Genomic DNA, 16,691 nt, shown 5'->3' with positions numbered 1-16,691 from the left:
GCCGAGTTTCTGAGGATTTCAAGTCCAGAGGCAGCTCCTCAGGCAGCTTTGAGGGTCTGCTCTGAGGAGTGAGTTGGGGAGCCAGGTTATAGCTAGCTGGGGCTGGGGAGGTGTTTGCCACAAAGACCAGGCAGTCAGAACAGCAAATGATTGCTGTTAAGAAAACCAGGGGGTGTCCCAGGTGGCTCAGTGGTAAAGGACCCGCCTGCCGTGCGGGAGCCGCAGGAGACCTGGGTTCGGTCGCTGGGTTCGATCCCTGCGTCAGGAAGATCCCCTGGAGAAGGAACTGGCAACCCACTCCAGTATTCTTGCCTGGAAAAATCCCCATGGACAGAGGAGCCTGGTGGGCTACAGTCCATGGGGTGGCAGAGTCGGACACAACTGAGTGACTCACACACACCCAGAGGACCAGACCTCTGCTTCTTTGTGTGTGGGAAGATTCGAGATCCCGGGCTCAGAGACCATCCGTCCGACGTGCACCATCTGTGCTCCCGACCCCGAGTCCCCTCAGGGCTCACACGGTCTGGGACGGGTGGGGGCGCTGTAGGGGCCGATGGCCACTTGCTTACTGCCCCTCCCACCGCAGCAGCCTTCCCGCTGTAAACTGAGTCTGGTTTCTCTTAACTCTCTGCTCCCCTCCCACTCTGTGTCCATCCCCGCCCCCAAGAGGACCACCCCCCAACCCCCCCCAGCTCAGTGAGAAGCTAGATCAGCACCTGCAGGAGAAACGCGGTTTTCTCGGCAGTGGCAGGCCAGAGCCGAGAGGCTGGCTGGCACTGGGGCGTCGGAGCAGAAGGATCAACTTCGGCCCCCATCCGTGAACCCAGAACTAGACCCCAGACCCCGGGGGAGCTGCCCCAGGACGGAGGGGGCGGCGGTAGGTCGCAAGCCCAAACAGGAGAACTGCTGCTGCAGGAGGCTCTGTTCACACCTGAGCCCAGGTGTGCGCGCAGCCCCGTGGTGGGGTCTTCGTGGCGGCACAGGGCCAGCGTCCAGAGGTGCCTGTGCTCTGAACGGCATCCCTGGGTCACCCAGAATTCTTTAAGAGTTTCATCTTTGTGTTTTGTAATCGAAGTGGAAGTGTGATGGGGCCCAGGCGGAGGCATTGGGCCTCGGAGCCTCGGCTCTGAGGGGCCCCACCTCCCAATCTCCCCTGGACTTTCCCTGCCCTGCTCACTCACCTGTGGCTACCCCCGCCCCCGAGGTGTCCTGCAGGATCTCGCCCCAACTTCCGTCCTGGGGCCAAATCCTCCCACCGACCCCCACCCTCAGGAGGGCAGGGCGCTCATTACATAGGGGTCTTCCACAGTCCGCACTCCGGAAACGTCTGAGTGATGTCATGTGAATCCGCAGGTAACCAGGGTGCACAACAGGTATTAAATGCCAACCTTGTCACTTTGGCTTCCTTACCTCCTCACTTAATGAAACAACTACTCTCCTGATATACTGAAGTGTGCTGAAGGCTCCCACCTCCCCGAGGCCAGAGAGCACGGTCTGACAGTCACTGGTGACAGGCACCCTGAAAAGCTCCCCGAGGTCACAGTAACCCCCAGGTGGGGCCTCAGGACCCCCAAGAGCACGACTTACCAGAACAAACACTGCTGTCTAGCAATGTGCTGTCTGGCACAGCTGGGCGCCTGGCAGTAGCTGACAATGTATCTTTGGAAAAAGGAAACAAGTCAAGCATAAAATATAATAAAAAGAATAATCACACCTGCATGGTTTCACATTTTATTTTTGTAATTATCTTCCCATAGAAGCAATAATCAGCATTTCCATAACATTTAATATTATTCATCAAAGCTGGAAAATAGGAATAAAGCACAGTTTCATACACAAATACCACACTCTGCATATGTACAGTTAAGTTCAATATATTAGACTCTGCAGACTGGTTCACTCACACAGGACAGCACAGGGACTGCTGGGCTCTGAGAACGCGCACGTGGACCCTCTCCGGGAAAGGGACCACATGAGCTCAGACACCTTTCCCTGCTGTGACCACCACTCCCTGCTCTTGAGCACCCCCAAGGAGAACAGCTGTGAGCAGGAAGAGGAGACACTTCTCGCCAGACCCCAGGCAGGAAACCCTGACGTCGGGAACAGCCACCTGCCCTGCAACTTGTGGGGGTGGGGTGGTGGTAGTCAGGGATGCCCGGGTTCCAGCCCCCTGCACTGGGAGGCCCACTCCCCAAGCCCCCAAGCCCTGCAGGACCCCCCGGCTCAGTACGCATTTTTGTTCTATTAATATGAAGGAAAAGAGAAGTGAAGCCTTTCTTCCAAGGCTGCACTGGATAACAGTCTACACAATGCAGTTGAGAGCATCTTCTAGGTGCGGCCAAATCTGCTGAGATGGCTGTGAACGAGCTCAAATGCACATTAAGGTGACTCCTGGAGGGTGGCTGGATGTGGAGGGCACAGCAGCAAGGACAAGTGTGCACTATTAACACGTCACCGAGCACAAATGCTACTGAGACCAGTGTCCCCAAACAAGGGCTGGAAGGAGCCACTGCCCACAGACCACGTGGGTGCCAGGTTGAGGGGTGGGGGAGCACTTGAGGAGGATGTTCGTTAGTGTTCTGACCCGGACCTTCCAGAAAGAGTTCATCTACTGCCCACCCGCCCTGCAAGGACACTCCCTGGACTCTCCCAGAGCTCAGGGTGACCTTGTCCTCCCGTGACACTGCCTCCGTGTCCCCGGGAAGCCAGCAGACCTGAGCCCAGGAGGCCAGGTGGATGGCATCAGCTGCACTGCAGGGTCTGGGCTTTTTCCCACCAGGAGAGAAGGCTGAGCTCAGGCAGAGAACACCTTGAAGACAACCCATCAGGAGAGGCCAGGAAGGAACCGCACACCAGCACCCCGCCTGTGAAGCCAGTCCTGCTCTCTCAGCCACACGCGGGAGATTTACGGAGAGCGCCTCCACGTTGAGCTGAGGCCCTCAGGGGGAGGACAGGTCTGCGGGACTAAGGCCAGCCAACAGGCTGGCGGGTGAGGAGACCTGTCGCTGAGCTCTAGGAGGGAATGCCCACGGTCCAGGGAGAGCTGCAGATGTGCACAGGGCCCCTGGGACACGCCACCGTCAAAATGTTCAGGCACCCATACGACACTCCAGGTGCGTTTTGTTCTGGGAGAAGTAACGTCGTAAGGCTCAGAACAGCCTCCTGGCCCACACTCCATCTGAAGGTTTAATAACTTAAATATCTCTAATTATTACGGGGCATAAATCTCCTTATGAAAACAAATGTTTACAATATTACTTTGTTTAACCAGTAAACTTCACTTTTAGCAGCAATTAGAAATAAAATGCAAACAACTTTTCTAACAAATGACACGAGCCCAAGAGAAAAGACTGCCCATGCGCGTTATCCCTTTTGTTTAGAACAAGTCTATCGAGAAATGGGTTTGCCAATTTTAAAATCAGCTATCGTATGACGTGATGGGATGTTTCTCTGTTAATTCCTGCTGGTGTCTGAGAAGAGCTCTTGTCAGGGAAAGAAAGGAAATGCTTCCAGGCACCGGGCAGAGCAGTGGTCCGGGAACCAGGAACTAGACTTGTCTTACAGCATCAGAGCCAGGACACCATGAGTCCGGCCGCCCTCCGCGGAGTCTGGGGGTCAGTCATGCCGGCAGGGCCGAGCCTAGCACAGCCCCCCTGCGTACTCGTCCTCCTCATCCTCGGCGGCGGGGGCAGCGGTGCCTTCAGGCTTGGCCTGTGGGGGAGCTGCTGCCTTCTTCTTGACGCCACCTCCTGGGACCACCAGGCTCAGGCCCAGCTTTGCATACTGTCAATGACAAAGTGCAGCTCAGACTAGACGTCCGGGCCTGAGCTTCGATACCACGGCTCTCACCTGTGTGCCAAGGCCTGGTCTCTACCCCCTGAAAACCTGGACACCACTCGGAGGGAAACACTGGGCTGCAGGGTGGGGGCTCGACCAGTGTGGCCACTGCCTGAGGGGCCCCAAGACCCCATGAGCCTGACAGAAACTCAGTCAGTGACCTGGAGAGGGACCCGCAGATGGAGCGGGGGGTGTCACCACAGGATACCTGCTCAACGTGCACCCTGTGAGCTTCCTCTCTAAGTGTCGGCCTCAGGGGAGGGGGCGGAGGCCAGGGCAGGGGGCGGGGTGGGCACTCACATCATTGTCCATGTACTTGAACAGCGGCGAGTTGCACACCTCGGCCACCTGGTCCTGGTCTTGCTGGTCGTAGCCCTCCAGGAGCTGCTCCAGGGCAGCGCAGTCCTCGCTGCCATTGAAGCCGGGGATGCTGCCCGGACATACACATGGGTGTGGGCCCCACACACCCACCCCTGCGCACAGGTCTGATCACATACGAGCACAGGTCACGCCCAGGATGGTTACCAGCAGAGGACCTGGGGCCCAGGTGTCGGGGGGCCTGGCCTCAGGCTGCTCACATTACCTGTGAGAAAACCCCTTATCCTGACCTTCCTGAAACATACACCTGAGGACTTTCTCTTTTTTTCTTATATGGCAAACATCACAAAATTACTCAAGTCACTCACTTCCACAGAAGCACGAGAAAAACACAGCAAAGAACCCAACTCATAAAAACCCTGCTGCAAAAGCTGAAAGGCTGGCCATGCCCTCACCCTGTTCTGAACTTCACGGAAAACAAAAGCCCCGCCTCTGAGGGCAGGGCCACCCGCGCCAGCAGAGCTGGGCAGCAGGGCGCACGGCCGGGCCTCACCTGTAGCTCTCGCGGACACAGCGCTCAGCCGCCACGTAGTCGTTTCTGTGCAGGTGCACCAAGACCTGGGCGATTGTTTTCTGAAACAAAAGGGGGGTTAGGGCAGGTTCACATCCATGCCAAAGCCGATTCCACGACACCTGCAATGTGACTTGGTTTGCATCTGACGTTCATCTCCATTTTCAGATGAAGCCCATCCGCTACTGGGTTTCGGACCTCGGTGTTTCAGCTCTAAAACTCTCATTTCGTTCATTTATAGTTTCTATTAAAAAAAAAAAATAGTCCCTCTATCTACAGCTCCACCAGTGCTGCCCTTGGTCGCGTGGAGCAGCTGTCACAGCCGCTTCACGGTCTAGATCTGTTGAGCCAACACCTGGGTCTCTTCTCTGACAACTGCCACGTCTTCCTGACTCCCTCTGTCCAGTCACTGGCCAGTGGCCCCTGCACCGACCCGCCCACTATCCCAGGCTCAGGCCACACATTCGGTCTGCTTCCTAGGCAGTGGCTCTGGTCTTAGTTCAGCCCCTCTGCTCTGGGCCTGGCGACTCCCCGAAACACACATGCACACACACTCGGGAGCCCCCTCCTGCAGCCCTCCTCTCTGGGCCCCTTTTCCTAGCTCCTCCCGCTGTAGAGACAGGGTTTCTACGGGGGCCTCTTCCCCAGACCCTCTGGTTAGAAGATGGGGGGTGCCTCTCTCGAAGCTAAGAGGCAGAGGGGACATGAAGTTAGAAGTCTTCCCACCCGCTCAATGCTCAGAGTCCTCAGGGCACTGTCTCCTGTGCTCTGCCAAGCAGTGCTGGCTGTTGACCAGCAGGAGAGAGACAACAGTAGGATTACTCCATCTCAGCCAAAAACAGAGGTCCGGAAGGTATTATCTTAAAAAATTAACAAATGTTCATAGAACACGGTCTCAGGCACAGTTATACCAATATGATCCAAAGAGAAGCCAAAACTAAGCACTTTGAAAGCATACCTTATAACAAGTTGGATAATTCTCAATTTCCTTATAAATGTTTTTCTCTTTCTGAATAGAGAGTGCCGCCTCATCAAACCTGAAGACAAAACAAGAAATGCTGAACAAGGCAGGTCTAAGTGCCCCACAGCAGAGACCATGGTGTGACGTGTCTGACGTCACAGGTTCTAGAGAAATGAAGGTGGCATCAGGCTCTGTTAGCCACCGCCCCGCGCCCTCCGAGAGCTCCAAGAAGTCGGTGTGACTACTGCATCTGACTTGCCCTCCCTGACCCCCAGCAGACAGAGCAAGAGGACTTTAGGACAGGCTGCTTCATATGGGAGTCGGGTCTGGTAAGGACCATTCAATAATGAGCATCCATCAGATTCAACTAACTGCTCTGCGAGCAGCTGTGAGAAGCCCTGGAGAGACCAGGCCTGACTCCACCATCACAGAGCCCTCTCCTTCCTTGGAAGTCCATGCAGATGCCCCAGGAGCACTGGTTGCTGCAAGAACGACCCCCACTGTGTCCACATCCTCAAGCACCCACCCCAGCCTCGTCAGGCCCTGACAGCTCCTGGGGCCCAAAACAAACAGTGATGGGGGAGGGGGAACAGAGTGGGCAGCCAGGGAGCAGTGAGCAAACGTCCTCCTCGACACCACGATCCTCAACAGTCACCTTCTCCTGTCCACTCGCACACATTCTCCTCTGCACAGCTTTATTAATAATGGAGATCGGTTACTAAGCTTAAACTGCAGTGAAGTAAAAACAGGGAAATTCTACAGGATCCTAGTTATCTGGGATCCAGCTACTCATGCTGTGTGTGGGTCCTAAGTCTGAAGGATAAAATGGTAAACAACCTGTGTGATGACACTGTCTGGCTGTCGGGAATCCGTCCACGTTCCTGGGTGAGCGCTACAGATACTTGTTCCCCAGAGACATCACAACTTCCTCCCCCCAGGTAACAGACCAGACAGCCGTCTCTAGAGCAGCTGAGCCAGGTCTTAGAGCAGCAGCAGGTCTTTCCATGTTTAACCCAAGGTGCTGCTGTATGGGCCTGGTGTGCCCCAGGTTGGACCCGAACGATCAACTAGCCCTTGCCCAAACATGGCCTTGAGGTCACAGGTCACAGGAGCACAGTGGTGTGAGACGTACCTGCGCCCGCGCACCAGCAGCCGGGAGGCTTTCCCCAGGAGTTCGACAGCCTGCCGCAGGCGCTCTTCATTCTGTGGATCCAAGAGAAGAGAGTGTGGGAGGCTTTAAGGCAGGAATTTTTCTCCTCCCCCAATAATCATCTGATTAAAAAGTAACCGCACTGGATGGGGGAGGGGATGGGGGAGGGACAGGATTGGGGGAAGTGGGGGCAGTGACACCAAAGCCACTAGAACCCATCTCACTGCTCACAGAAGAAGAGTTCACTTGTGAGCTTTCAAAGTAGCCGCTGTGTTTCTCACGAAACTAAACAGTCTAAGTCTACTTAAGAGAAAACAAATTCACTTACTTCAAACACATTGGCTGTCTGCTGATATAACTGCACAGCCTTTTCTGGATCTACATTCTCTATCAGCCTAAATGAAACAAGAATACCTGACTTATACATGAAACAGAAAACTTGTTTTCACCGGACTTTTATCAAAACAAAAAGACTCCCAGGCGGAGCCCCTGTCCACACTCACTTCCCGGCCCGCTCCAGGGCCATGGCGGCCGTGTCTGGGGTGCCGTTCTCCAGGTACATCATGCTGGCCTTCTCGATCAGGTGAACAGCCTCTGGGAGTTTCTGCATCTCCTTTAGGCAAACAATAGGGCACAAAGCAGTAAATGCATAAATTAAAAAATACAGAATTAGCAATCTGAAACTGGAGAAGGCAAAAGACCCAAAACATGACACAATACACATACTGAAAATGAAACGCCTTTGCAAGGTCACTCTCCCCATCAGGCTGCCTTCAGCCAAACCAGAAACACACCAATTGATCCTGCAGAGCCCAGTCCTTCACGGAGTGTCAGAGAAACTACACAAATAGGAGAAGCCCACTTGCTCTTCAGTGTTTCCTGAGCAGCTACAGTTCCTGGAATACTCAGGAGTGCCTGCTACACACAAGGCCTGTGCGAACCAGGCCGCAAACCAGGAGCCCAAGGGCTGGGTCTCATTTCCAAGGTCACTGCGCTTTAACCATCTGCATCTCATAATCAGACACGCCCACAGGTCTTTTGGTGGCTTCATATATTAAAATATCAAAAGCATCAGCAGGCTCATGCCCCCACACGGCACTGGCGAGCAGGGCAGAGTGGCAGCTGTGGGGACCTACCCACTCCTGGAAGCTGCATTTCTCCCCACCTCCAGGCCTGCCTCCTCCATTTCAGCCATACCCCTGTGTGCACTTGCACTTGCAACCCTCTTACTCTGAGTGCCGTCAACAGAGTAACTCTATGTATCTTACTAGTAAACTGAGTCTCAGCATCACGTGAGCCATACATCTAGCATCCCCAATCCAAACCTTTTCTAAAAACTGGAAAAAATCATGAAAAAGTGAGGTGTAAAGCTTACAGGTGTTATCTACTCTAGGCTGACGCACTGCGTCTCCATGCTGACCTTGCAGGGCTTGTTTTCAAACCTGCGCATTCATCTTTCACTAAGCTGACAAATCCTTGAGGATATCACACTTGCTGGTCTCGTCCTTAAGACTACAAACCATAACTCATTTTACCTACAGGGCAGATGTGCCTCAACGTCACTGACCTTCAGCATCATGCCGGCTTGCTCGTATGCTCTGCAGAGAGAATACAAGTTCTCAGATGAGATCCTGATGGGAGGAGAAACCTCCTACCAGACACGAGAAGTTGCATCAGTTTAAACTGGCTCAGGCAATACATACTTACTTTAGGCCCTTGTTACGACACAACGAAATTTTTCTTCCATTTATTTATGTGGGCAACAATACCTTAGAAACAGCAGGCATCTAAGGTAAAGAGACTTCTCTTTGCCAATGCAAAATTAAGTAAATCTCACAGAAGCTAACTGACTTTCTACCTGACAAACCTAAATCCAAGTTTTGAAACAGATATTTTTTTCTCCTCAGAAGCGAAAGAAAATTTTCTGCTTCTCTGAACAGGCACCAGTAGCTATATTAAGAAAGAGGGGAAAAACAGGGTTTCTAACTCACTTGTTTTTTCACAGGTTAGTAAACAAAATGGTCCTAAAAATATGATGGTGATTTAAACACTGAATATCTTAGTGAGGAGTGACTTCATTTTTAAGGTTCAGGTGAAGACTGAAACAAATGTAAAGCACTATTTTATTTACAGCAGTACACATGAATTCACTATTTCTGGGCTTATAACTAGGAAAAATTTACTGACCTAAGGGAACGGAGCAACACTTAAAACATAATAACCTACAAATACATGAACACATAGAAGAAATTTACTTACTTGGCAGCGTGAAAAAGGCTGAATAGATGTAATAAAGTCACAATTAAGGGGAAAAAAAAAAAAACAGTTTCTAAAGATCCATTATTTTCAAAAGCAAGGCTAACTAAATCACTGCCCCAATCTGTTCCAAAAGGCAAACTCCACAAACCAGGTCAGTCAGTTTCAGTCAGTTCAGTAGCTCAGTCCTGTCCAACTCTTTGCGGCCCTATGAATCGCAGCACGCCAGGCCTCCCTGTCCATCACCATCTCCCAGAGTCAACCAGGTAAAGAGATCATTTAATGCCTGAGGATGTCTACTAAAAACTAAGCAATTGACAAAAACACTGACAAAACACCACACAGATCTTTAAGCTACTTCTATTATGCATTAATCTGATGTTTTACTAAAAATGCAAGATTACTATAACCGTAATCTGCACTTGAGGTAAAGCAAACATTCTTTAGTCAATAAGATTATAAAATACCTCAGGAAAATTTGTTTTCAACTACTTAAAAACTTTCTTTCAAATTTTTTTTTAGGAAGACTATCCTCTGAAAATAGTTACACAGCGGCCTCTCTGTCGACCTGCACTACCTCTTCGCTTTTCAGCACCTGTCTCTTGCATCTCCCGCATTTCATCCCAAGTAAAACCATCATCGAGCAAATCCAGAATCAATGAACTCTCCAAGGCAGCTCTGCAAAGCAGTGTGGATCACAATCAAGCCTCCATAAATCACCCTCAGAGTTTAGACATGCAGAGTTGTTCTAAGAGGCTTCTAAGCTAACAGCACTGTACCCCACAGGCAGCAAACTCATAACCATTTCCAAAGGTTGAAAAGATACGCCCTGTTGTTCTCATGGGCCACAGCTTCCTTCAGGCAGGCGTCTTTTGCTTGCTCAAACTGTTTGGCATTCTTAAAAGCAACAGCTGAAACAGAGGAAAATAAAAACAGATTTTCTATTTCCATCATTTAAAAAAAACCTCAAATGAATCACTACTGAAATCTGCATGATATGTAAGGTATTAGAAAATAAACTTAACACTTAATCAAATACTTGGGAAATTTCATAAAATTATAAACACTACTTTTTTCTACACCATTTTCTTATAACTTTTTTGGTTATCAATAATCTACAAGTATTTTCAAAAGTTTTTTTTTCTTTTAACTCTTTCTAACACCAGCTCGTAAACTTTGAAGAACTTAGATCACATCAATCGAGCAACAATGCAAACAGGCGTCGTCACAAAGACAGCTCCTTTCCTCACCAGTTTCACAGTTTACAACAGAAACAGTACTCAGTTATAGTTTATTCTATTTAAATTATTTTGAAACTGAAGTCCAATAAGCACACTCAATATTTTTATAATCTTTTTTAGCACAATCTTTAATTACTATTTTATAGACTTTGGAAAGCTCATGAAGTGTTGCTTACAAATAAGTGAAAAGTATACTGCTTTAAGAAAATATTACTTGCTAAAAACACTCTTAAAATTATCTTAAAATGCTAAAAATAAACAAACAATAAACTATTTTATCCCTGAATTTCTACATTTTGCTGTCATAAAACTTTACTGATGAAATGTATCTTGCATAATCCCTTAAAGAAAACAAACAAAGAATGTTTTAACAGGAAAATCTGACTTGGAAGTACTTATTTCTGAAAGCAGAAATGGTCTCAGATGCATATAGAACAGTTTCATGTTAAATTTCCCTCATGGAGGAGATCTGCAAAATGTCATGCTCTCCAGTTACAAAAACATTCTTGTATGAAGCATCCATAAAACCCATGTAAAATGTGAACCTGTAATTATTTTAATAATTATTCTCTAGAAACTATATCCTACATTGTGCCAATTAGTTTTAATTTTTTCTGACTTCTTTATTCCTGGTGATATACTAAAACTAAAGTCTGCTAAAAGCAGATTTCTTAGGTGATTTCTACCCAAGGCTAACACATGTGATCACAACCACCGCAGAAGCACACAATAAAACGTGTTCAGCCTATTTCAAAATCATACTCTGCTTTATGTCCAAAATCATCACAGATACGCTGAAAGCTGTCATTCCATAACTGAAAATGCTGAATTTGTAATAAGTTCTCTTTCTGTTGGAAATTTCAGACTGCTTTTATCTTATATGCAAACAAAGATATTAAAATATGCCTATAAACTTAACGTTGGATGAAAACTATCAGCACATCTCTGAGCAAGGCTGTAAAGAACAAGAGGCTAACACGCGCTGTGCACAAACAACTGCTGAGAATGAGGCTTACGCGCTTTACAAAGTGAACCAAAAAAGTCTTTATTCAGAAACAGCTGGGAGAAAAGTATGACAACTCCTGGAAGCATTTGGTATGAACTGACTGCACTTCAAGAACACGCTAATGATACTAAAAGCCCACAGCTGCGCCCACCCCACAGTCTGCCCTCATGGGAGAGGGACGCAGCCGGGTTTGCAACTTGGCACTCAAGACACCTGCAAACAGAACCTAGAAAAGCACAGGGTCTGGGCAGGTCTTTGGTTGTTTTTTCTAACAACTAAGATGCTACAGGAAGCACTAAGAGTGAGAATTATGCTGAGACCAACATAACACACTGCAGGAGGCAGGACAACTGTCACAGATACCTGCTTTTCCATACTCAGAAGCGGCGCTGTCATAATCCGGCTTCCATTTCAAAAAACCAGTTTTCAGGCTAAATGAAAGGAAGATACAGTTAACAAAAGTTATCCACCACATTCTTAAGTCAGAACCCTGCTTGTAAGGACCTTGTAGGTCTGTAAATAGGGAGGGAGGGGAACCATCAACTGGAAAGTCCCCATTAGTCTACCTCCATCCAAAGTTCCTGGTAACTACACACTTCATCACTTTCCCTCCCACTGTCACAGACATGGTCTCCCCCTTCTGAAATGTCTATATAACATCCAAGGAGAGTTGAGGTAATCACTGCCTGGTCCCCAGACGAGCAGTGCCAGTATTTGCTGCTAGCTCGCTAGAAATGTATGAATTGTTAAGCCTCCCCCAGCCCTGCTGAACCGGAAACAGGGTAGCATCAGCAGCATCGAGGGTGTAACAAGCCCTGAGGTGCACTAAAACCTGGGACAGCCGAGGCACCGCAGTGAGCAGCTGGATTCCTGAGACTGCAGCTCAGGAGAGGCACAGATAACCTGAGCCATCAACACAGGCCACACCAGCGCCCAGTTACGATCCTCCAAGGAGACTGCAGAGCGAGGCCAGAAAGACAAACCCCTCAGAGGGACAGAGGGCGGCAGCAGGAAGGCTGCAATGAGCTGCAGTGGACAGGAAGGGCAACCAGAGGGCAGGGCAACAAGGGGAGGAGAGCCGGACTGGAGAACAAGAGCAGCTGCTCTCCAGGACCACAGGCCAATCGATCCTGAGCCCACATCTCCGTGTCCTTTCCGTGATGCTTTCTGTAACTTCAGACTTACAGCTTAAACTAACCCTGTGACTGTCAAATTTAGGTATGCATGCTGCTGCTGCTGCTGCTAAGTCGCTTCAGTCGTGTCCGACTCTGTGCGACCCCACAGATGGCAGCCCACCAGGCTCCCCCGTCCCTGGGATTCTCCAGGCAAGAACACTGGGTGTGCATAAGAATTACTAAATAAAACACCATCTTAAATTCTGAATTCAGTTAGTGAAAGCCAAGGAATCAGGGAGCCACCTTAACTGAGAGAGGGGGAAGTCCCTATAGCCTGCAGATATTCAGCCTTTCCTGTGTTCCTTTTAATTTGGCCAATTAAAGTTTATGTTTGTGTAACTCTACTGTAAGGTTCAAATTTGTAAACAACTCTCAAGCTAAGAAAAACAAAACGGTTAAAATGCAGCTTGTCTACTCTAATCCACAAAATTGAGAAAGCATCGCAATAAAGCAAAATTCTAATCCCCATCCCTACCCCGAAGTCCTCATTATGTTTTCCACCGGTGGTGGTGTGGTGTGGAGCGCTCGCGCGCACTCAGTCGTGTCCGACTCTCTGTGACCCCAAGGACTGTAGCCGGCCAGGCTCGTCTGTCGTTGGGATTCTCCAGGCAAGAATACCGGAGTGGGTTGCCATTCCCTTCTCCAGGGTTCCTGACCCAGGGGTGGAAACCGCGTCTCCAGCTCTGTCAGATGGATTCTTTACCACTGAGTCACCTGGGAAGCCCCATTGTCCACCAGAACTTTTAAAATTCCACCAAAGACAAGACACATCCGTTAAGTCATCTTGTTGCTACACTTGGGAAAAGCTAGAGATTTTAAAACATAATTGGGCCAGGTAGCTGCCCAAAGAGCCAGGAACCAGGAGCACCTGCGCGAAAATAGAGAGATGCGCTCGGACCCGGCAGCGCCCCCACTGCCCGAGGCGCGCCCACTTCCGGCGGCGGAAGGCAGCGCTTCCGGGGCGCGGCGGCCCCACCCCGTCCGCCCGGCTCCGCCCCCGCGGCAGCGCCCCCCCACCTGGTGCTGACTCAGACTGGCCTAGGAGGCGCCGACCCCGGCGCTCGCCCAAGGCCGCGCTGGGCCCCTCACTCACTATTTCTCTGCTTTGGCCAGGTGTTCCAGCCCCTCGTTTATCTTCTGAGCCGCCATCTCCGCGGCGCGGCCCTGACGTGGAGGCCGAGAGCCCGCCGAGTGGGCGTGGGAACGCCGAGGAGGAGGCCGGGACGGCGCCGCCGCCGTACTACCGGGGCTCACAGAGCTCAAACCTAGCGCAGCGAAGCGGCCCGGAAGCCGCGTAGGCGCTATGCAGGCCGACGTTATGCAGGCAGACGTTGTGCAGGCGCAGAGCGCGCGGAATGGTCGCACGCGTGGCTCCTGCGCAGGCGCGGTGGGTAGAGAAGGAGGTTCGTGCATCTATTGCCGGGGTTGAGCTCAGGTGTGTTGAGCAGCTGTTATGTATCAGGTGCGGTTCTAACCACGGCACGTCTGCAGGGAGTGCAACAGGCCGGACCCCACGCCGGTGGACCTCACCTCCCTCTCCCAAGAATGCGCGTGGGCGTTGCGATCTGTTCCTTTCCTTCTTCGGCCGGAACAGTCTGGATCATTCATCCTACATCTGGGCCAAACGTCTGTCAGTCAATCTGCAAACCCGACTGTCCGTCCAGGTCACTGCTGGGTAACCACGGGCTGATGCTCATCAGTGCGCGGCGGTTGAAGGTCGGGGGCGAGGGTTTCGCAGAAATACTAGCAAACCAGCTGCCGACCCACGACTCACGGTGGTTCCAGCATATAAGTGGACCCACACAATTCATCCCATGTTGTTTAAGGGTCAACTGTATTGTATTAATAATAACTCACATTACGCCCATTTAGGTGCATGGACGGATTATAGATTTCCAAATGTTTTTAAAGAAAAAATCACAGTGCACTTTACTGCATATGGGGCTTTTTTGAAATTTCACTAATAATTTGAAAGTTGGGCTTGAGAGTTTACTAGGTTTGATTGAAGCGGGCTGTCAAGTGGCTCTCTCCCCCCCCTCTCAGGTTCTGCAGTCAGAGGCCTGTGGGCTCTGTGTCCTGCAGTTCCGCCTAAGAACACCAGGTGGCACTACGTGCACTTGCTTTTACAACCTGGAAGTACCCAAACAAAAGAGATGATGACATTGGATGACAGGGTCAAATTCGGTTTTGCTTTCTTACTGAACTTTTCACATAAAAGCGATGCCCTCACTATGTTGTAGGTAAGTTATGCAGTGCTGCCCAAGAGCTCTGAGTGCAGTAGAGCTGGGACGATCTACAGTATTGATATCCAACATAAGTCACTTTTGCAGGTGCTTGAACCAGCACAGTCCTCTTGATGAGCATCACTCAAGACGGAGAAGAAACTGCTGCACAGCGTGGCATGAAGTATCTTAGTTCCCTAATCAGAGATTGCACCTGTTCCCCCTGCATTGGAAGCTCGGTGTCTTAACCACTGACCACCAGGGAAGTCCCTTGTTCCCTTTGAATAAAAGGGAATAAAACCACCTACTGACTTGGCTTCGTGGAGTCCTACTCTGTATTTTGTTGGACTGCTTGGAGATGACCTAGTTCCACCCTGTGAAAAGTCTCTTTTTAATACCACATCCCATAGGTGTATTTGTAAAAAGGACTTTAGCCTTAAATTATAATAGTTTAACTCTCTTGCAAGGAGAATATATTCATGTGGCTATATTTTGTGCAAATGTCAATGAAGAAATTTGAAATAATATAATTTAAAATATTAACACTTGACTTTTTTCTATGAAGTTTAAAAAAAAAAAATAACATGCATCTTCCAAGTGAAAAATTCCTCCAGAAGCCCTCAACGTGATGGTGTTGGGAAGAAGCAGATGCCACTTGGGTTTATCCTGTTTGCTCTTGAGGCATTCACTCAACAAATCTTTGTGGAGTGGATGCTCCAGGTTGTACCCTACCCCCGGGGAGGGGGCAGGTGTGATCCGGGAGCAGAGACACGCTAAATAAACCAATGTGGAGGGGACGCTACATGCAGCGGGGGGGGGGGGGGGGGGGGTCGGGGCAGCCAAGGGGGAGGAACAGAATGGAAGGAGGAACCTGGAAAAGCGCACCTGTCCAGGTGGGCGTGGTTACCTTCTCAGGCAGGTGACCTGCCCAGTGAAGGCGTGAGCCAGGGTCAGTCCGGCCCAGGAGCACTGCTGGTAAAGCTAGGAAGCTGGCAGCCCGTGGAGAGGGAGAGGCCGCCTGGCCCTTCCAGGAACAGGGCACCAGTGAGCCCACACAACTTCCTGAGATCTGCCTACAACTAGCCAAAGTTTGAACTGTGTTTGAAAATCTTCAGGAACACATCTCTCTCTTAAATACAACTTCCAGCTACTTGCGTGATGAACAGTGAATACATGTTAACAGAGAAGCTAAGAAAGTACTCATAAAATATGTACCATAGGAGATTTCACTCAAACGTGGAGATGTCAAGCCCACAGTTGCACTGGGATTGCAAAAGCAGCTGAAAGACCTGTTTTCTAGAGATTTTCGGTAGCTAAGGAGATAGAATAGCAGCACTACGGTAGGGCGCTCACTAAAAAATGAGAAAAGGTTCACAGAGGGGCCGTGGCCACATCCACCCCGCCAGGTCCCCCAACCCCCCCCCCCCGGCCTGCCCTTCCCTGTCTGCCCGCTGAGCGGCGCTGCTGCCCTTCCCTGTCTGCCCGCTGAGCGGCGCTGCTTGCTGCCAGGCAAGCAGAAGGGCCGTGGATGCCAAAGGAGTCAATCCTGCTAGAATTTGAAGAGTCCTTTCAGATTCAGAAAAAAGGAAGAAAAGCCCTCATCCTCCCCAGTCCCCAGTCAAATCAGAGATGAAAGAAGATGGATTTAGCCTGGCAAATAAGAAAATAAACAAGTGCTCTAAATGGATAAGTTTTTCCTTTTAAATTTGTTTTTGCAAAGGGTTTTTCTTCCCTGAAAAACAAAATACTAAAATAGTAAGTTACGTTTTCATTTACAAATCCTTCTCAAGAGGAAGTCTAATAATAACACGAGGTTCCCATTGGACCCGGCTCCTCTCGTAAATGTAAATACATTTCCCTCCTCTGAGGATAGAAACCTACCCTGGGCCAGGTAGCACTCATCTAAATTGGTGATTTTACCTCGGTATTTTTTCCACCTCTTTTACCTTGAACA

At 49.9% G+C, this 16,691-nt stretch overlaps 1 protein-coding gene and 1 long non-coding RNA gene across 4 annotated transcripts; one reads left to right on the top strand and one right to left on the bottom strand.

Annotated features, from left to right (window-relative positions):
• NAPG (NSF attachment protein gamma) lies at window positions 1,718-14,129 on the bottom strand. Of its 3 annotated transcripts, none has more exons than XM_018039500.1 (12): window positions 13,609-14,129; window positions 11,704-11,771; window positions 9,896-10,004; window positions 9,097-9,114; window positions 8,405-8,435; window positions 7,341-7,450; window positions 7,166-7,232; window positions 6,820-6,890; window positions 5,685-5,763; window positions 4,709-4,788; window positions 4,138-4,322; window positions 1,718-3,783 (listed from the first exon to the last, which is right to left on the bottom strand). In XM_018039500.1, the coding sequence occupies exons 1-11, from the start codon at window positions 13,926-13,928 to the stop codon at window positions 4,139-4,141; spliced, it is 1,137 nt and encodes a 378-aa protein (XP_017894989.1). In that variant the 5' UTR covers window positions 13,929-14,129; the 3' UTR covers window positions 1,718-3,783; window position 4,138. The 3 variants fall into 3 exon arrangements, with proteins under 3 accessions (XP_017894989.1, XP_017894987.1, XP_017894988.1); XM_018039498.1 differs by having other exon boundaries at window positions 4,138-4,267; XM_018039499.1 differs by having other exon boundaries at window positions 4,138-4,267; window positions 9,920-10,004.
• Window positions 14,071-15,053, top strand: LOC106503540. Its single transcript, XR_001297240.2, has 2 exons — window positions 14,071-14,179; window positions 14,846-15,053. It is a non-coding gene; the product is annotated as an uncharacterized LOC106503540 (long non-coding RNA).

Source organism: Capra hircus, chromosome 24, assembly GCF_001704415.2.
Source record: "Capra hircus breed San Clemente chromosome 24, ASM170441v1, whole genome shotgun sequence".
Taxonomy (NCBI): Eukaryota; Metazoa; Chordata; class Mammalia; order Artiodactyla; family Bovidae; genus Capra; species Capra hircus.
This window is presented reverse-complemented; position numbering and strand designations above follow the sequence as displayed.